The sequence below is a fragment of the Hipposideros armiger genome, unplaced genomic scaffold (genome assembly GCF_001890085.2).
Source record: "Hipposideros armiger isolate ML-2016 unplaced genomic scaffold, ASM189008v1 scaffold_34, whole genome shotgun sequence".
In the NCBI taxonomy this organism is placed as follows: domain Eukaryota; kingdom Metazoa; phylum Chordata; class Mammalia; order Chiroptera; family Hipposideridae; genus Hipposideros; species Hipposideros armiger.
The window spans coordinates 3,604,163-3,625,812 of record NW_017731384.1 but is presented as its reverse complement, the minus strand read 5'-3'; the positions used below and the strand labels follow the sequence as shown (position 1 = coordinate 3,625,812).

Below are 21,650 nucleotides of genomic sequence, written 5' to 3'. Positions count from 1 at the left end.
TCTCTTGCTGTGCTGCACTAGCTAAGACCTCCAGTACAACGCTGAATAGGAGTGCTGAGAAGAGACATCTAACCTTGTTCCTAAGTCTTAGAAAGCATTCAGTCTCTATCATTACGTATGATGGTAGCTGCAGGGTCTTTACAGGTGCCCCTTAACAGATTGAGGAATTTCCTTTCTATTTCTAATTTGTCAAGAGTTTTTATGAGTAGGTGTATTTTGTCAAACGTGTGTGGGCTTTTGTTGTTGTTGATACAATCATGTGATTTTTCCTCTTTAGATGGTTAGTATGGTGGATTACACAAATTTATTTTCAAATACTGAACCAGCCTTGCATTCTAGGAATAAGCCCTGGCATGGTCATAGTGTGTTATTAATATACATATATTTTGCTGAATTCAATAAGCTAATGTTTTGTTGAGATGTTCACAGATACCACTTTGTAGTTTTCTCTTTTTTGTGCCGTCTTTGTCTAGTTTCGGTATCAGAGTAATGCTGGCCCTATATAATAGGTTGAGAAGTGTTCCCTTTTCTTCCACGTTCTGGAAGAGATTGTATCAATTGGTGGTATTTCTTCTTTACATGTTTGGAGGGGCAGGAAGACACAGAGAAAAAAAGACAATAAGGCTCAGCCCCACCCTCTAGGCACCACAGCTCCCTTCACCAAACAGAGGTGGTTCCCCTCCCTCAGAGTTTTGGCTCTTGCAGGATTTTGTTGTGACCAAGGCCACTGCAGTGGAATTTTCAATCCCATACTGCAAATACTCTTCTCTTCTTTTTCTTTACGACCTTTTGTTTCCACATTATAGCCAAGAAAATTGTACGGTTTTATTAGCTAAAATGCCCAAGGCATGTCCAGACTGGGTGCCCTGGCCTGGAGGTTCTCTGGGGCCTTCCCCCAGTTCATCCCTGAACCTGGAGCTGAGTGCAAAGGCTCGTGGAGATGTGTGGAAGCACCGGGAAGGCGCAGGGTGTTAGAGGAAGGCGCGTTCCAGGGCCAGTCTGGGCTGCATCTTCTCCCAGAGCAGGAGGCTGTGATTCCTGTCTTTCAGGGATTCTCGGAACCCAGTCCATGAGCTCGCCACTCTAACTGGCCACTGGGGCCACTGTCTTCTGACACAGCCTTGCCAGGAGCCCTGCCATCTGCAGAAGGGAGTTCCCACCTTCAGCTATTTTCATATTGAGCATATCCAATTTCCTTAATAAACTCCAGTTTCAAATATTCTGCCATGTGAAAGGTTTTACACACTCGAAAACTGTTGCCAATGATGTCTTCTGGTGAAGAGCCGAGGTGCCACAGGCGAGTGAGAATCTTGTAGGCTTCATCGATATTGGCTTTCACACAAATGCTGGATCAGCGGGGGGTGGGGCTCATCGCAGACCTTGAACACCTTCTCACCATTAATAAAGCCGAATCCCGAGAACATAGGCTGCACGTTGTTCAGTGCCTGCCTCACGACTCCCTGGGCGGTGAAGACAATGGCTTCCAGACCATCGTCAGTGCACTGCACCTTCTTCTCCAGCACGTTCATTACCTTGCGAGGGTCTGGGCGTCGGTCCCCCTGGTGTAGCGGAGGACTGCACACCGGGAATGAACTGGCTCTGATTCTATCCAAAGCAGTACAAGCAAAGAGCGTTGCTTTGGAATAATTCTCAGGATTCTCCACAAGCCTTGCTGGGCTCCGTCAGTCATGCTGTCTGCTTCATCTTGTTCAATTATACATTCTCAACACAACGTGAAGGTCACTTTTTCATTAACAAAATTATCTTTCGAAGATGCTTACAATTCTCTCTTAATCTATTGGGTTGTCAGAAAAGTCATGACGCATTTTTGCAATGAAAAACATAGAAAAAATACGTCACAACTTTTCCGACAACCCAATAAAAATATGTTTTAGGCCTGAATCTGTTTAGGCCTGGATTTGTGTGATCCAAGGAGAGGCAATGTAACCTTGACGTAAATTAAAATGTAAAGGACATGCAAAGATTCTGGGGTGAAATTAGATCTTACTTGTGTATTCCCAGCACCTCATACGCCTAATAAAAATCTTCAATAAATATTTGGTGAAAGAATTAAAATACTGATGTTGAATAAATGCCATATTTTCTATTTAATTTTCCCAAGATTTGAAGAAGAAACTCTTGACTATAGAACACTCTTGGGCTCTACTAATTTACTTTAATTTAGCTCCCCATGAAGTTATTATCTTATGTTTAGCAATGTGCTCTAGTTTCCTATAGAGATACAAAGTTACCTAGAAAGAAAGGAACTAGAAAGGAGGGAGGAGAGGAATATCACTGTAAGATTAAAAACAATCAATATTTTTTTAAAAAATAATAAAAACAATCAGTATTAGCAAGCCAGGAAATGTGTGATGAATAAACTGTAGTTTGCAATAGTAATGTCTTATGGGTTCATGGGATGTAATCTACCAAGAAGTACGTGATACATTATAACAATATTATTTTAAAAGCATGATTCCCAATTAAGGGTGGAGATCAGCTCAAGACTCCACTAAAATAATAATAAATGAATATAAAAGATCTACAGCAATCAAGACCAGATGACTAGCCATCAACAAAGGACACACTTATGGAATATACGGAGACTCGATGGAGGAATGGTGTCTGTGGAAGAAGAATGGAGTTACAGCTCCAACCAAGAAGAGAATCAGTCTGCCCTGCAGAATTCCACAAAGGCTCAGGCCTCAGAAACACCAGCTACAATGGAAAGGGAAGGGAAGATAAAGGAATGTAATTGAGGGGATTAACTGAAAGTCAGTACAGGGAGCGGCTGGTCCCACTCCGCATTCCTCCCCAACAACCAGAGGGATTCAAGCATTAAAAAGCCCCCAGGGAAGGCCTGCCACACAGTTAGTCCTGAGACACACATAAAACTACCAAGTCGCCTTTTGGTAACACAGATCATCAAGGGTCACCAGATGTTTAAGGGGAGTTCTCCAGCACAAAAGATAAACAAGAAAGAACGGAGCTCCAGGAAAAATAAGTAATGGCAATATTTTTAAATATTTTTAAAATATTTAGTTCTTACTAAAAATCTAAAACAAAACAATAAACCCTCAATTGGTTTCCTCAGAAAAGGCACTGCATTTATAAAACCAAAAATAAGATGTTATGAAAAATCTGAGAACAAAGAACTCCTGGAAATTTAGCAAATATAAAATGTAACGGAACAGCTTGCAGATAAAAATCAAGGAAAACTTTCAGAAAGCAAGAAAAAATACAAAGGTATCAATATATGAGAGAGAAAAAAGATTTGGAGAATCCAGGAGGTCTAATATCTTCTCAACAGAAGTTTCAGAAAGTGAGAAACAAAGAAAAGAAATGGTAGGGCATTATCAAAGAAATAGCATCAGACGATTTATAGAGATGAGCGAACGGTATGAGTCTTTCTCTAGGGCAGTTCTGTCCAAAAGACCTTCCCATGTCCATGGAGATGTTCTGTACCTGGGTTGTTCAACACGTGTGGCTGTCGAGCAACTGAAATGTGGCTAGTGAAAATGAGGAACAGATTATTTTCTTTTATTACAATTTCATCGCAAATCCCACCTAATTCATCAGGAATTCCTGTAGCTTTTACCTACAAATAGATCTTGAACCAGTTTACTTTTCGTCATTTCCACTGCTATGTCATAGTCCAAGCCACCACTGTCTCTAGATAATTATGACACCCTCCACTATTTCTTTAATATTATTTTTAAATAATTATTTTTAAAACAAAACGCATTATCTTAACAGAATTTTTAAACAATTTTAATGTCACACTAGGTTCATAAGTTTCAATCATAATAACAGAAGCAAAAATTTATTTTAATTTCCAAAACCACAGTACGTTTATTTCTGGGTTTTATAGTTGTCTTTCTTGAAAGAAAGGTATATGGAAATGAATGTGACTTTGTAGCAAAGTGCATTACAATCAATTTAGGTCTACATGAAGAAAAATACCACTTGAAGTATCTCACAAGCAAGGGCGCTCACAATTTGCAAATAGTATTGTCCTACCAAGCAATATTATTTCCCTACATCCAAACATGAGGTACTAGAGGAGATACTAGAATGAATGCAATGTTACTTCAAGGAGAGAAATGTCAGATTCACTGCTGTGACATTCTGAGCTACGCTGAATCTATCTGGCTCTTGCTTACTCTTCTTGAATATGAAACAGTCAAGCTATCAATTATAGGCCACAACACCTTTTATAATGAGGAAATGTCAGTTTGGGTCGGAAATAAAATCATTCATAGATGTTTACCTTCAACTCATAACTATCTGCATTTCTCTGAAGAATCATAATTATCATAATTAAATACATTTTCCAGCTTTAAAAAACAAGATAACGCCGGAGAATTTTTGTTTTATTTTTAAAGAACGTTTAGAAATGAACTACATTAATGTTAATTTCCTGGTATTTGAGGTCTCTAAATTAATCATCTGATCAGTGAAACATTTAGCAGCTAGAACTGGATAACTTAAGAATCAAGGGCTCTAAAATGAACCATCTCCCTCTCTTCTCCATCACCATCTCCCCACCCCCAAGAAAGAGAAACTTCATACAACTGAAGATTTAATTCTCTGGTGCCAAGAACATAATTTGGCTCCCCACACACACATCTATTTCATGTAATTGCAATCACGTCTTGTTTTCGAGGGGTGAACCTTACTCATGGCGTAACACTCTGAAGAAAAGTGTGACATTCCAGAAGCAACATAGAACTGAAGTCAGGCGTCTCAGCTCCACTTTAATTAGTAATTGCTTAAGCTGCTTAAGTCCTTCAACATCTTAGTGCCTCAGTTTCCTTTAAAAAGGAGGAGTTAGAATGGAGGCTCTTCCAGGCCTCAAACTAGCCCAAAGTTCTACGTTTTATTTTAATGTCTTCAATAAATCAAAGTCTTTGTCAATGAAAATATAGTCTAACTTTTTGTTATTAAAATATCCAAATATAATCCATCACCAGCTTTAACAATCATCAACAATTTGAGGTATTTGTTAAAATAATTCAAGAGTTATGACATATACAAGCCTATGTAAGTTATTTAAATTCAAAAAACTATAAAGCATGATAACTGACTACAATAATATGTATTATGAGCAATGAGTTTACATGATCAGATCTGTTTTTCCACAGAGCGAATTTCTATGAAGTACATTGAAAGACAAGGACCCCAAAACAAAAATTTTAGAAAAAGATCCTTTTCTGCCAAAAAGGACTATTTCTGACAGAGAATCTCCTTTATATTTCCACCTACTCTTCAGTTTTGTGGACCCCTAGGTTGCTTAAACATATAACTCTGCTTTTCCCCTCTTCTTTTCTTATTTCTTGGCTATTATTTTGTTTCCTGTTAGTTTTGCCCAGTTCTCAGTTTTTTCATGAGGAGACTTTTCTTTCTACATCCATCTCCTGCCAATCAGACTGTTTCTTTGCTGTTTTTAGATGGCAACCCTATCAATGATTGACATTCAAATCTAATTTCAAAGTCCTTGGGTCTTAAATAATTTCATTATTTATTACTTTAAGGCTCCTTCTACTCTGTGAGAGATCTTTACTTCTGGGTGAAGTATCAACTCCATATATATTTGTGTGTTTATAAGTATTCTTCATGCTAAACTGTGAAATCGTTATATAGCTAAACATATGATCATTATTTTCTAAGTCTACTGCTAATATCTCTAACAAAATATAATGCTAAAATTTCAAAAGCCATTTAAATAGGAAAAACTAAATGACTAAACTATGCATAAACATTCTATTGTTAAAGATGGTTGTCAGTTTAAGTAAAAACTTATAATTTGCTAGCACTGTTTCTTAAGGTATATCTCTAATGTATGAGGTTAGCAAGCTATTTCATATGAATATACATAAATAAATAACTGGGGGAAAGGTTAGTAACTTAATTAATTAGAGCTCTATCTATAATTATACCACTAAAGCTAATCATTAAGGAAGAGCTAAATGCTCTAGTGAAAATTCTAAGTCTCATTAACTATGGTGCCAGAAACATTAATTAAAATAGAACATCTCATTTAAATGATTAGCTTTGATAATTCAAGCATGAATAGAGGTCTAATTTATTAATTTGTTGATCACTGTCTCTGTTATACCTATTAGATACCATACATTAACGATCTCTCTGAGAAGACATTGCTGAGAAGACAGCAACATTACCACCTGGTTATGCAACACAATCCACTTCTAAATCAGTATAGACAGAATATGTCAATCAGCGAAGAATATAATCTTCACATTACATTTGTACAATACTTTGCCCCATAGAAGGGAATTGGTGTGTGTGTGTGTGTGTGTGTGTGGGGGGGGTGATCAGACAACAATACTGAAATCTTAACTATCAATTAATTTCAAAACTAGAATTGTTGGAAGGAAAAAATGAAAATGAATAGATGGGTCAAAAGTGTCTTTGTTCAAAAACCAACATGTAAGACAAATATTTCAAAGCAATATATACAGAGGTATACGTGTCATCTCTAAGATGGCGTAAGTAAATGCTGATTCACTGAAAGTTTGTCAAAACGAGTGACAAGCATTCCATTTTCATTACAAGGCCATTACAGCAATACCGCCACTGCAACACAAAACGCTGCAGCTTCATAAACGAATTCTGAGACTTTTACAGTGATGTTTTTAAAAGAATTTTCCATTTATTACTCAGAAGCACCTTTAATCAAGCTATTTCATGGTGGAGCACGTCTTAAGTGGCAAAAGCTTTGCTCTGCCCCAATATCAGCACTGCCAGTTCTATGTTAAATGAACGTTTTTAACGTGGTAAAATTATGCCCACTTAAATAAGAATGAGGATTTGTCCGTCAAGATAAAATGGCTGGAAAGTATAATGGGATAAAAAGGTCCTGTTCATAACCAAAACAAGGAAAAATCAACCTAAGAGTAAATTTAGCCAGAAATGAAGACACTCCAGAATTTTACAGAGGAATATTCAGAAAACAAACAAAAAAGGGGGGGGGGGAAATTAAAATATTGAAGACTGTACTAATTCCTAAAAGAGGTTTAAAATATTTGTAAAGACAAAATTTTCCCCAATTTAAGCTATATATTTAATGAAACCCAAAGAAGGTTATTTTTCGGGGGTGGGAGTGGGAGTGGCGGGAAGAGTTCAAGAAGATATTCTAAACTTCTAGTAAAAAGACCACAGAATAACCCTCCTCTCCCCCCAACACAAATACAGAAACTAGAAGAAAAAACAGTAATGAGGGAAACTTTACACTATCAAATTAGAACACTACAAAGCCTCAAAAGTTAAAACAGTGTAATTCTGGTACAGAAACATATAGAAGAAAAGAAAAATATAAAGTCCAGAAACAGATCTCGGTATATACTAAAGAACTACATCTTGCTCAGAGGTGAGATTATAAAGTTATCCCACAAAGGAAAAAATCTCATACAGATAAAAATTACCCTTGAAAAATCCCAAATCATGCCAAAATTACTAGAAAAGGAGCCCCTGGAAGCTCAAAAGCCAAGAATTAACTTTTATTGGTTCTTTTTGCATTTCTCCCCCTACCTCCACAGCACTTAGTTGGAATGCAAGGATGATACAGTGCTATTGTAAAGAATTTAGTATTTGATAAGAAAGCTACTATTCTATTAGTAAGAATACAGTAATTTAATAGAGAACAAAGACAACTGGAATGGTCTATAACCTGGTCTAGGCAAGGATGGCACCGTTGCCCTTATCCCATCTTTACAGCGGTGAAGAACTAGAAGTGGGAGAGGGAGCGCCAGCCCACAGGGTCCCAGCCTCACCCAGGCAGCCAAGCGCCAGCACTTTGGCTGCATTGGAGGTAGGTAAGGAAAACCCATGGAGTCAAGCCTCAAATACCTAAAGGATAATTCTCTAAAAACTCTAAGTACCAAAAATGTTACAGAATAGGATCAATATTCCTTGACATAGTGGAAAGAAAGGTTTGATGGGGTGATATAACTTAGCACAATAATTAGGGAAAAAAATTGTTTCAAGTTCCCCAACAAGTAATCCCCCCACAGGTTCACATATGATAAATGCTATACAAAGCTAAATGCTACAGTAACTATCTTTGTATAGTGAAATTAGAAATAATTTCTCCAACTTCTACATTTTCCATGCTGACCAAATACTTCGTTTGTCAAAAGAAAATCTAAATAGTACAAAAAAGAAAAAGCATAATATGAAAAACTATCTCTGTTCAGGTTAACTGTTAAGCTAATATCTAGATGTTTTTGTCCCACATAAGATTAATCTAACAAGGTTTCTACAATAAAAGAATTCACAATAGGGAGGGAAATAAGACATTTTTCTGTATTGTTAATGTTAAAGAAACTATTTTAAAAGGCTGGAAATAAATAGCAAGCACATAAACCATTCATTCTGTGAGATGATTCATGCAAAATCATTTTGTACAACATAACACACAAAAGGCATCCTAATACACTGAAAACGTCAAAACCTGCAATATGGTAAAAATAATATTTTCCTTGTCAAAGTATTTTTTTAGTGTTGCAAGTTAGTCATCATTTGTGAATGTCATGCATCAAAATAAAGGTGACCAAATGATTTTACAAAAGTAATTTCACTCCAAGAACCCAATGATAATAGTGGATACTTACTCATGCACTCACAGCTAAACAGTAATACCAAATATTAAGAGCTCGACAATACAAAGAACTTATTTCCAAAACATTGGAACATTTAAATAGAGCAGTGATTAAAGTACGTTATTCAGTATTTTTCATAAAGTACAAAACTTGGTAAGATCTTATAAAAAACTTTGGCATGCTGTTTCCCACACACATTATGGATTCATTTGGCAGGTTAAGTTAAAACATCACAAGTGTTATCAGTAAAAATGGTGGAGTAAGGAACTCGCAAGTCCATTCCTCCAAAAAAGCAATGAAAACACTGGCAAAACTGTCACAGCTTTCTTGGAATTAGGGAAACTAAAGCTTGCAACCACCAGGAGAGCACTTAGTTAAGAAAAAACAGGGAATTTCAGTAAGAACAGCGAGCTTGTGGTGTTTTAACTTACCCTACCTGCTCACATCCCCTTGTGCTCCAGCTCAGCGGTGGCCTTGAGATAAGACGCCACATTTCTGGCACCAGTACCAGAGGGAGCAGAATGGGCCTCATTCTCAAAGAATTGTAATTATTTGTTTTGACCTGTCTGTGACTTAAAAAAAACAAAAAACCAAAAAAAACCAAGACCCAAAAAAAGCACTTGCCTTATTTTGTCTAACTCAGAATTCAACCAGTGCTAAAGGGGCCATATCGAAAACATTTACAGACAAATATTTTAGTGGCTGCTGCCTGAGTTAATGGATCAGCTGGATTAAACAACAGACTAACAGAAAGCGTTGGAGGAAAGGCTGGGGAATGAGACGCTTTAGGGAATAAGGGCCTAGAACAGCTCTGACATTCCTAGGAATCTAGGAGACCACACACATGCTGCACACATGCTCAGGAAAAACCCGCAAATCTCTCACCTCCAGCTAATCCAGAGGCTCTGAGGAAGCAGGAACTTAAGGCTAAAGCAGAGATGTCAACTGCAGGGCTGGGCATGGAAGGTGTGTCCAAACACACACACCACTGCAAAAACTGGGTGGTGTCTTTGGTTCTGAACATTGAAGGAAATCTCTGTGTAATGATTAGTTGATCATTAAACTAACAGAATAAGGACTTCAGAGGCCACACATGACAAATACAGACTTTAGAAAATTAGTCTGGAATTTAAAAATTAATTTTAAATTATTTTTAAAAATTAGTGCAGAAAAGTCACAAATGACAACAAAATCAAAAGGATGAGAAAAGCTATTCCATGCAAACTATAACCAAAAGAGAGCTGGGGTAGCTATACAAGTATCAAAAAAATATATACTTGAAGACAGAAAAATTGTTATGTGAGAAAAAGGACATTATATAATGACAAAAAGTCAATCCAGCGCAGCCGGTTAGCTCAGGTGGTTAGAGCACAGGCTCATAACACCAAGGTTGCCGGTTCAATTCCCACATGGGCCAAGGAGCTGCACCCTCCACAACTAGATTGAAGAAAACTACTTGACTTGGAGCTGATGGGTCCTGGAAAAACACACTGTTTCCCAATAAAATTTCTTTAAAAAAAGTCAATCCATCAAGAAGCAGTAACAATTAATAAATATATATAAACCTAAAATACATGAACCCCAAAATACATGATGCATAAACTGACAAAACTGAAAGGAGAAACAGAAAATACAACAATAATAGTTGGAGACTTCAATACCCTATTTTCTGTCATTTTTTTTTAGCTGTTGGCAGCTCAGCGGCAGCTCAACTCGGGCCAGGAATCGAACTGGCGACCCTGTTGCTCAGAGCTCACACTCTTGAGCGAGCTCTTAACCAACTGAGCCACTCGGCCGGCCCTCCCTATTTTCAATAGTGGATATAAAACTTAATAGAAGATCCAAAGGAAGTTGAAAATGTTAACAACAACATAAATCAAATAGACCTAACATATCTATAGAACACCCTACCCAACGAAAGCAAAATACACATTCCTCTCCAGGGCACTAAAACATTCTCCAGGATAGACCACATGTTGGGCCACAAAACAAGCCTCAATAAATTTAAAAAGATCAAAGTTTTACAAATATGTTCTCCAACCACAATGCAATGAAATTAGAAATCAGTAATAGAAGGAAATTTGGAAAACTCACCCTCGATATACTTGTTTTTCTCTAATTTTGCCAACTATGTATCCTAAATATTATACTAGAGGTTCTGGCCAGGGCAATTAGGCAAGCAAAATAAAAGGCACCCAGATTGGAAAGAAAAAACAAAACTATATTTGCAGATGATGTTATCGTCTATATTAAAAAAATCAAATATCCACAAAAAAATCTATAGAGCTAATAAAGAATACAGCAAGTTTTCATAGTCTACACCAAATGGTACCATTTTGGAAGCTTTAAACCTGAAATTACTAAGATTTTCACATCAGTAAAGGTCCATAAAGGTGCTCTTTGGAAATACCTAAGTAGTTTAAGATAAAATTTTGATTTACCTTAACATGCTTAGCTTAGCTGAGGCAATTCTATGTTAAACGATGCAAATTCTGGAAATCAGTGTATCATTTTGTATCAGCTGCCCCAGTCTAAGAAACCACCAGGATGAGTGACAGGAGAAAGCGCACAGCACCTGGAATTGGCCATTGGCTGAGAAAGCCAACCCCTATGGGAAGCTCTACTTAACAAATCTGTAATTAACAAATGTAACCTGAGCAAAAGGAGGAATCACTAACAACCATTTCCCCCGATTAGATAAGACTAAGCTAGGGTCTCCTCAAGTCAGTCAGATGTTAAATGTTCCAAAACAGCAATAAAAGGCTCTAAGGGGCTTCATGTTTCAACAGTAATGACCATTCTACAAAGTCTGAAATATCACAATAAGAGCAGGGACATTAAAGTAAGTTCCAAGGTGATCTTTCACAGACTATTAAATTCAATAAGATCTGTCGCTATCATCAAATTAATAAATATTGGAGTTTTCCACAATCAACTAGTCCCAAAAGACAAAAAGGAAAAGAAAGGCATTTACCTCTTCTAAGCTAGGGAGCGAAGAAGAAGACACTGTTCGAGACGACAGTGGGTGAAATGGCTCTTGACCAATAGCATGTTGGTGATTCTGTATTTGTACAAAAGGGTTCTGCGGTGGCCTGTGAGGCAATGGAGGTAGGCCATAGGGAAAACCCGGCCCCATCAGGTGATTCTGTTGTAAGTTAGCAAAAGTCCATGCTCCATCAGGTGCCAGGTATTTCAAGGGAGGGGGCGCAAGGTGTTCCGATGGCAACGAGAAAGGCGAGCTGAATATCTGCGGTGGCAGGCGCTGCGGAAATGCTGGGTTGTTGGCTACTTCAAGGTCTCTGCTGCTGTCATTAAAATTAGAAAAGTGGCTACTGTGGTCTGTACTGGATGGGGGAGATGGGACTGCTGGTGGGCTCCTAGTCTGAATTTGTCTATATTGCAAAAGTCTTGATTGAGGTGGTGGCATTTCAGCTAGTTCCCGCGTTTCACTCTGATCACGATTAGACAGTTCTCTGAGTAAGTCTTGAAACCTACAAAAAGGCGATGAAATCAGAGGAGAAAACAAAAGAAAGGCTCCATCACATTGAGGAGAGCTTCGTCAACTACAAGTGCAATTTCTACAAACAAAATCATAATATATCATTTGAACCAACATTAATTAATCTCAAATGCAAGCATTAACACTCAACAGATGCTGAGTTGAAGACACTAAATATGCCCAGGTACTTAATTTCTTTCTTTTCCCTTTGTATTCGAAATAGCTGTCCTTGTCTCTACCTGCCTTTGATATCTGGCAGTGATAAAAAGTCACCATAGTGGTGGACCGTATTCAGAAGGGATCAGGAAACATTTCAATGCACCCACATGACACTGGCCATCAAAGCAAGTTACAGTCAAGACTGAACACTCATAAATACCTGTAGTTAAAAGAAGGTAGAATTCTGTGCTATTAGGAACAAAATTAACAATAAATTTATAATTGTTAACCACTAATTTACTTCTGTCCTTATTTATTCATTCTTTATAAGTATTACTGCTGAGTATGAAAAAATAAAACCACTGCTGAGCAGGATGGCACGTTTCTCTTTTAGAAGAGACCAGAGAGTCAAGGCCATGTTAGTTTCAGTCCACAGCAGACCGCCCATGCCTGGATTTGCAGTTAACTTCTAAATCGATTCTCTGTATTTTAGGTCAATCCACAGAACTGTGTAGTACATGCCCAGAAGGCCAGCATCCAATTTCTCTGGGACAATATTCCAACCTGAGGCTAAAAGGACAACATTCGAGAAAGAAGAAAGTGGGTGGGTCACGCTGCAGAGGCTATTTTTCGTCTGCTAAAATACCTCGAGTCTGCTGTTTCTGCTTCATCTTCGGCACTGCTGGGGAGCTTCCAGTCGGCCCTGACTGGTGGCTGAGGAAGATGCTGGAGGTGGGGATGAGGATGGGGATGATGAGGGTACGGGATGCTGCCCTGGCTGAGATAGGCATGGTGTTCGTTCCACTGCTGTAACCGCGCCTGCTGCTGCCTTAATGTCTCCAGGGCTACGCTCCCATGCATACGATCTGCAAAAACGGTGGTGAAAAGTTCACGTTTCCATGCATTCGCGATTTCTAGTTAGTTTTTTCAAGAGTGCTGACAACCAGGTTTTCTCCACAAAAAGAAATGGCTACTATTTGGGTTGGGGAGAAAGCAAATGATTTCTAAATTTGCCAGGAACCCAAGTTCGGGTAATGATGATGATGTCTCTTCCTCACCTACAGAGTGAGGTAGCCTGGCATTAATGGGGTGCTTAATATCGCACAGCATTTGGAACTAGATTCTGGCTACTACACTAAGTGACTGACTTTTGCTGGCATTACTTAAAGAAAGGAATCAATCCTGGCCCACATTAATATTGTATACCACGTGTCATTTTAAGTAAATCATCTCTGAACTCGTCCCATTCAGCAATGACAGAAGAACTTACCTAAAGCCTCCCCTATAGGCAATCCGGGAGGGTGCTCCTCGGAGAAGTTGTTCAGGTGTGAAGGAAGGATGGGGCCTGGCTGCGCCATGGCTCGCAGGGGACTGTGGCCTTCCTGCAGCATGGGAGGTGGCTGCTGCTCAGGAATCACAGCCTCTGCAGGGGGGGACTGTGGTCGATGAGAAACTGCATTGTTAAAGAAAGCACTGTTGGGTCCCGCCTGATAGGCAGGAGAAAGTTGAGGAGGCGGCTGCTGGGTCAGCTGATTCAACGGATTCTGCGGCTGGACAACCTGATTCGGCTGGGGGGGCATTTGATTGGGCTGTTCAGGCAAATTATTCTGCTGCTGACTTAACAAGGCGTGCTGCTGCGGGATTGGAAACGGGGGTCTTGGCAGCTGGGGAAGGGGATGAAAATGACGGCTGGGGATTGCATACTGGGCATGGGGAGCAGGAGGAGGGAGATTTATGTGTCTTGGGTTGAGATTATCTTTGCGATGAAATTTGGTATTGGGATAAACAACACCAGGACGTGATTCAGGACTTCTGCTCTGTGGATTTGATTCCAAATCGATCTAGAAAAAAAACAAGAAGTCTTTTTTAACTACAGATGGTCTGAGCCCTATGGCTCTCCATCTTTTCCCACCCCAAGCACGTGTTAAGGATTTGATACATTCTTATCAGTAATAGCAGGAGTGCTGGGTGCCCAATTAATCACTTCCTGACAATCAAATGAGGGAATAGATATTTTTTAAATTAGGAAAGACAAAACAGATAAACAGCATATTAAATCTGAGTCATAAGAAGAGATACTGCCATTTCATTAGCATACACACTTTAATTCCTTTAAAAATATTATTTTTAATTTCACACTTTCTTCTTTGGAAAGATAACCATTTCTTTCTGATATAAATCATTAAAATGTATTCTTTCCTTCTTATTTGTTTTATTTATCTCTTTCCTCAAACGTATGTATATTAATAAAAATAACTTGCCTCAATTTAAATAACCTGACGAGAACAAATAATTTATATATCACCTTTGTATAACCAGTTTGGTTGTCAACTTTTGCCATTAGATATTGACATTTATTTCTTCAACAAACATTTATTGAGGGCTTACCAAGGGCACTGTGCCTGGTGCTGGAGATTAAAAAGCAGTAAGAAGACTTAGTCTGTATCCTCAAGAGCTTAGAGCAGGGGTTGACAAACTATACACCCAAGCCTCTTCCGGCTCAACAGATTTTTATAAGTAAAATTTTACTGGAACACAGCCACACTCATTCATTCACTCATATATTGTCTGTGGCTGTTTTCTTACTGCAATGACAGAGTTGAGTGGCTGCAACAGAAACCGTACAACCCACAAAGCCTGAAGATTTACTATCTGGCCTTTTGGAGAAAAAGTCTGCTAAGCCCTGGCTTAGAGTCTGGTAGAGGAGACCAACATGGAAACAAATTAAAATTAAAGGTGCTGTAAGAGAAAATGGTATGAGATCCTAGTGCCAGAGAAAATTTCAAGTGGCATCACAGAGGCTATGGCATTTGAGTTGAATCTTTGCACAAAGACCTGAAATTTTTCAGGCAGGGAAGGACATTCTAGGTAAAAGTAACAGCTTCTACAAAGGCGGAGAAAAGAGAAAAAGTATGGCAGATTTGAGGAGCATGAAAGTTTTGTCTACAAAGCTGTAACTTCACTTGTTCATATATTAGTTTTCCCTTTCTTGACATCAGATGAAACTGCAAGAGCCCAACTACACAAGACCTTGAATGATTTATTACTGAGCATAAACATTTTTTTAATCCTTAAACTGTGTCAAGTTACCAAAGGTTTGTAAGCTAGGGATGCTGTCATCCTTCTGAAATATAAAGCTAGATCATAAGTGGTGACAATGTAAAAAATGAAATGTAAGGTGGAAAGAAGAAATTTTTCTTTTTCATCTCTATCAAAACATTCAATAAGCTAGTTTGGTGTATCAATCTCCTTAAAAGTTTTAACACTGAAATAGTCACTGAAGGTGGCAGAGTACTTGTCTCACCAAAGGCTCTCAACTTAATGGACCACTCCCAAGAACGCAGAACACGCAGCATGTTCCTGAATTAAAGCTAGGGTCCACCTGGCAACCACACTGTCACAACAAATGGTTGCAATGAGCCAGTCATGCCGCAAGTGCATTCTGATCTCTAATCACTAACTGCAATGGACTGCCATTAAGTTTGGCCAATGAGGTCCTCAAGGTTACTAGGTGTATATAAAATGTCAAGAAAATGAAATGAGAAGGATGACAATTCTGTCCCAGTCTTCCCAAGCAGCTGCAATGGCAGCTCTTCAAATGTCTCAGAATCTGATTAAGGTTCTTTATAAACAAATATTTTGCCCCATAAATGTTTGTCTTTTTAATGACTAAAGCTACATTCAGCTGTGATATACTTTTTCCAAAACCACTGCTGATATGCATGCTCTGATTACATGAGGGAGACCATGATTAGATGTCAAGGTTGTTTGTGGATAAGCTGTTATTTTGATTGCCTCCTTCCCTTCTGACTTTGACTTAGACAGGAAGCTAGGCCAGTGCCACAGAAATGTAGATCAAGGCAGAGAGAGGTGTGGGACAGTGACAGAGTCCCCGGTAAACCCCAACTGAAGGACTAAGAACAGATGGGAAGGAGGTGCACAGGAAGTTATAAAAGAGACAGAAGGTCATGTCAGGGAGAGTTGTGAAAAGCAGAAATGTGTGTCACAGAAACTGAAAGAAACAAGATGGTTTAAGATGAGAAAGGTAGAAAATAGTGCCAAATACCAAAGACAAGTCAAATGAGACTACAACTGAAGGGTATTTATAACATTTGCTCACTTGCAGCGCAATAGTTTCACTGAAATGTTGAGGCCTGATCCTAGACTACACTGGTAAGAGACAAATAAAAGATGAGGTGGGGAGGAGAAAACAGGTAGTGGCTATAAGATGATGGTCAGAGAAAGTGTCTTTTTAAAAAACGGTCTATCAGTCAATTTACATATAGACTAAGGAAGCAGAACCAGCAGCTGGAAAAAAATCTAAAGATAAATGAGAAGAAGGGACAAGGTCTCTGAGGTGACTGGAAAGGCAGAGATTAGTTCTAATGGGAACTCCTCCTCTGAGACTGGTGATAAGGAAGTAAGGATGCTCAGAGTCCAGAAAAGCCATGAGTCTAAGGTTTTAAGTTAACAGGGTGAAAACCTGATCATGGAAATCTAAGGCAAAGTGATCTCCTGATCGTAAAGATAACATAAGGTGGATGACAATCAGGTCGGAGAAGAACTGCTGAGCAAATCAGGCAAAAGGAGACAGGGAGATGTAAAAGAAACGTGGGTGGGTCCCTCAGGTTCCCTGACATTAGAAAGCATGCTTTTCCAGTGGCACTCATTCAACCAATAATTTGATTTTCCCTAACTTGTTCACAAGCACAGAAACAGAGAAAGTAGATGAATGAATGGATAAAGAGTTAAGGATTTACACAGTGGGTGTGATGAGGTAATAAGGTAAGGGATACGAGGAAGTTAATTCTTCCTTCCTCTGAGGAAGTTAACTCTTTTTCTTCCCTATAATAGCTCTTCCCATTCTGAGATAATTTTCAATGACACATTTATAGCTGTGTCTTCATTTACTACTTTATCATGGAAAGTCTCTAAATTCAAGTCTATCACTGAATGTCACAATTTGAGAAAAGTATACTGATAAACGAATAATGTAGCCAAACAAAAGGTAGGAGAGTGAGCAACATGACCCACTAGAATGTTGTAAAACAATAAACATAAAAAGGTAAATACTTTTCTTTAAAACACCAATATTTCAAGATGATAAATCAGACTTATAAATCCAATAGAATAATGCATTCACTAAACGTAAGCAGCATACCTGTTTTGATTCTGTAGGCTTTTTCTCTGGTGTTCGAATCTTATTAATTTCAGGTCCAGGATTATTTATATCATTTTTACCTAAGAAAATATTTAAAAATTCTTATAAATTATCTCTGGTGGATGTTACATTTCCAATGACTATCCAATATTATTAGACAAAGAAATAGAATATTTTAAACATTTTTTGCCCATTATTATCAATTTGTATTACTGCTTGAGTTTTGTTCTTCAATTTTCAGTGGCAGTTTCTCTGCAAGAAAGAAAATTTATAAATAAAGCAAACTTCACTGACAAGGCAAAAGCTTAATAAAGGGATAATCTTAAAACATCAAATAGTTCCAAAGATAATTTCCCAATCTCCAGGAATTTACAGCCTCATTTTCTTAAACTAGACATGGAAAAGAACTTGGTATTCTTGCCTATTTATAAAGGCTCAAAAATGTGGTCATTTATAAATACAACTAAGTAAATTTCAAATAATGTGTCAATATAATGTGGTAAGGGAATCTTAACTGAATAAAGATATTGGGAAAGAAATGTAGTTATACATAAATAGTGATGAAAGCAAAACTGAGGTTACAAATATCACAATTATAACAGACTTAAATAATGCTATTCCACACATGTGAAAGGTTATTAATATATAAGAATTAACTGCTGGATATTTTAAATTCCTTGAAAGAATCCTTAATTTGGGTTCTTGTTCAAAAAGACTCCTTTAGGAATGCCACTCAAAGTGTAAGATGAATTATTGTGCCAGAATAACCTAATTACTAAACTTCAAGAAATGAAAACTACAATGTCTGAGATGAAAAATGCATTGGGGGCTGGCCGAGTGGCTCAGTTGGTTAAGAGCTCGCTCAAGAGTTTGAGCTCTGAGCAAGAGCAGTTTGAGTCCAGCCCGAGCTCTGAGCTTCTCTGAGCTTCCGCTGTGCTGCCAACAGGTGGCAGGGTGTCTTAGCTAAAACAAAAAAAAAAAAAGCGTTGGATGAAGTTAGCAGCAGATGAGACAATGCAGAAGAAAATCTGAGTGAACTTGAAGGCAGGGCAATAAAAACTATGCAAAATGAAATACAAAAAGAAAAAGGAATTTAAAAAAATAAAAAGAGCACCTATGAACAGTGGAGAAACTTTAGGTAAACTAATATATGGGTAGTTGGAATTCTTGAAGAAGAGGAGGTGAGATGAAAAAAAATATCTGAAGAAATAAAAGTAAAAAATTTCCAATCTTAATGAAAACTGTAAACCCCAGATCTAAGAAGCTCAACAAACCCCAAACACAAAAAGCATGAATTAAACTACACCAAACAATATTATAATTGAAATACTAAAACCAGTATAAAAAGAAAAGCTTAAAAGCAGTCAGGAAAATAAAAGACACATTTCATACAGAAAAACAAAGATAAGGGTGATATCAGATTTCTCACTGGAAACAATGCAAGCAAGAAAACAGTAGAGCAACATCATTAAAGTACTGAACGATAAAAATTGTCAACAAAGAATTTTATACCCTGCAAAAATATCTTTCAAAAATTAAGATAAAATAAAAACATTTCCAGAAATACAAATGCTGAAAGAATTCATCACCAGCAGACCTGCACTACAAGGAATTTACTAGAAAGAAGTCCTTCAAGGAGAAGAAAAATTATATCACATGGAAACATGAACATAAAGAAAGAATAAAGATTACCAGAAGTGCTAACCACATGGATAATATAAAAGATTTTCTCCATATTATTTAAAACTTTTAAAAAGATACTTGATGTTTAAACAAAAACAATGACAATATTTGGAACTTATATGCAGAAAGTAAAATGCATTATAATAATATCATAAAGGCCAGGAAACAAAAAATTGAAATATTTTAAGGTTTTTTTTTACTGTATATGAAGTAGTAAATATAAATTGGGAAGTAGACTGTGATAAGTTAAAGATGAGTACTATAAACCCTAAAGCAAAATACTAAAATAACAGTTATAGCTAATAAGTCAAAAAGGAGATAAAACTGGAATAAAAAATACTCAACTAATCCAAAAGAAAGCAAAATAAAAGGAAAAGGGGAACAAAAACCAGGTTGGACAAATTAAAAACAGATATAGCAAGATGATAAAATCAAGCCTAACTATATCAATAATCACATTAATTATATATGGTCTAAACAACTCAATTAAAATAGATTGTCATATTGGATTTAAAAAAAAAATCAAGAGCCAACCATATTCTATCTAAAAGAAATGCACTTTAAATAAATATAAAGACACAAATAAATTAAAAGTAAAAGGTCAAAAAAAGATATACTGTGCTGACATTAGTCAAAACAAAGCTAAGTGGCTTTACTGATGTTAAGAAAAAGTAGATCTCAGAGCAAATAATATTACAAGAGATAAAGAAGGTCATTCCATAATGATAAATGAGTTAATTCATCAAGAACTCAGTATCTTAAATGTTTAAGTAACAAAAGAGTTTCAAAATTCATCAAGCACAACTTAAAGGAAAATAGACAAATACCAATTGTATTTGGAGATTTCAATATTCCTCTCTCAATTTATGTATTTTTTTAAGTAGGCAAAATATCAGCAAGAATATAGTATACTTGAACAATCCTATCAACTGATTTGACCTAATTAACATTTACAGAGCACTCACTCCATTGTCTCAAATACATAAGGAAAATTTACAAAGATAGACCATATTCTGGGACATACGACCATAAAAAAAATCTCAGTAAATTCAAAAAGATTCCTCCAGTCACACAAAATATGTTTTCTTACTACAATGAATTAAAGTAGAAATCAGTAACAGAAAAATTCTTAGAAAACCCCCAAAAATTGAAAACTAAAAGTCACCTTTCTAAATAATCCATGGATCTAATTTCAAGAGAAATTAAAATGTATACTGAACTGAATGAAATGAAAGTACAACATTGGAATTTGTGGAATGCACTACTGAGGAGGAAAATTATAATACTGAATACCTATATTAATCTAAGCTTTCCCCTTAAAAAAATATGTACAAGAGTTGTATGCTAAAAACTTTTTTAAAAGCTGAAAGAAATTAAAGAGCTTGAGAGAGAGACAGAGACAGAGAGACAGAGAGAGCGAGGCCTTCTTCACAAATCAAAAGACTCAATATTGTTAAGATGTCAATTCTCTCCAAATTGACCTACAGATTCAACACAATCCCAATCAAAATCCCAGCAGGCTTTTGCAGAAACTCACAAGTTGATTCTAAAATGTATGTGGAAATGCACAGGACCTGGAATAGATAATTTTGAAAAAGAAGAACAAAGTTGGAGGATTTATACTACCTGATTTCAAGACTTTCATAAAGCTATAGTAATCATATTTGGCAAAAACATAAACATATGCCTCAACAGAACAGAATAGAGACTTCACATATGTGCTCAACTGATTTTCAACACAGGCACCAAGTTAGTTTAATAAAGGAAGGACAGTGTTTTCAACAAATGGTGCCGAAAAAACTGAACATATATATGCAAAAACAAAACAACAAAAAACCCATCAATTCTTAGCTCATGTCATACACAAAAATAACTCGAAATGAACGTAACATAAGAGCTATGAAACTTTCAGGAAAAAAATAGATGATCTTTGTGATCATGGGTTAGGCAAAAATTTTTAGACACACCCCAAAACATGACCCATAGAATAAAAAAATGGATAAACAAGACTTCATCAAAAATAGAAGCTTCTACTCTTTGAAAGACACTGTTAAGAAAATGAGAAGTCAAGCCATATCCTGGGAAAAAATGTTTTTAAAACATATATTTAATTAAAGATTTGTATCCAGAATATATAAAAAATTCTTATGATGTAATAAGACAAACCAATAAAAAGCTGGCATAAGATAAAAATAGACATTTCATCAAAGATACACAGATGGCAAATAAGCCCAATGAAGAGATACTCAGGCCGGTCGAGTGGCGCATTGGTTAAGAGCTGGCTTGGGACATCAGAGGGCCTCGGTTCGGATCCCACATATGAGGGCCAGTGACACTGCCCTCTACAGCTAAGATACTGAACAACAGCTCAACCTGGAGCTGGGCTGCTGTGAGTCGGGCGTAGGCTGCAGCCCCTGTGGCAGTGGGTTGCCATGGGCTACCGTGAGTAGCCAGCAGCCAACATGAGCAGCCGGCAGCCACAGTGAGCGGCCGTCCAGAAGCCGGCGACTGATCTGCCTCGCCCGGG

At 37.3% G+C, this 21,650-nt stretch overlaps 1 protein-coding gene and 1 pseudogene across 4 annotated transcripts in view; both read right to left on the bottom strand.

Annotated features, from left to right (window-relative positions):
- Positions 1–21,650, bottom strand: part of HELZ (helicase with zinc finger) — a 157,944-nt gene that overhangs the window by 10,872 nt on the left and 125,422 nt on the right. For all 4 annotated transcript variants that reach the window (XM_019637764.1, XM_019637763.1, XM_019637762.1 and 1 more), the window contains 4 exons: positions 17,441–17,520; positions 13,550–14,120; positions 12,926–13,145; positions 11,596–12,112 (listed from right to left, as the gene is read on the bottom strand). In XM_019637764.1, the coding sequence (XP_019493309.1) occupies positions 11,596–12,112; positions 12,926–13,145; positions 13,550–14,120; positions 17,441–17,520 (1,388 nt within the window). The remainder of the gene's footprint in view (positions 1–11,595; positions 12,113–12,925; positions 13,146–13,549; positions 14,121–17,440; positions 17,521–21,650) is intronic.
- Positions 776–1,690, bottom strand: LOC109380259 (replication factor C subunit 2 pseudogene; annotated as a pseudogene).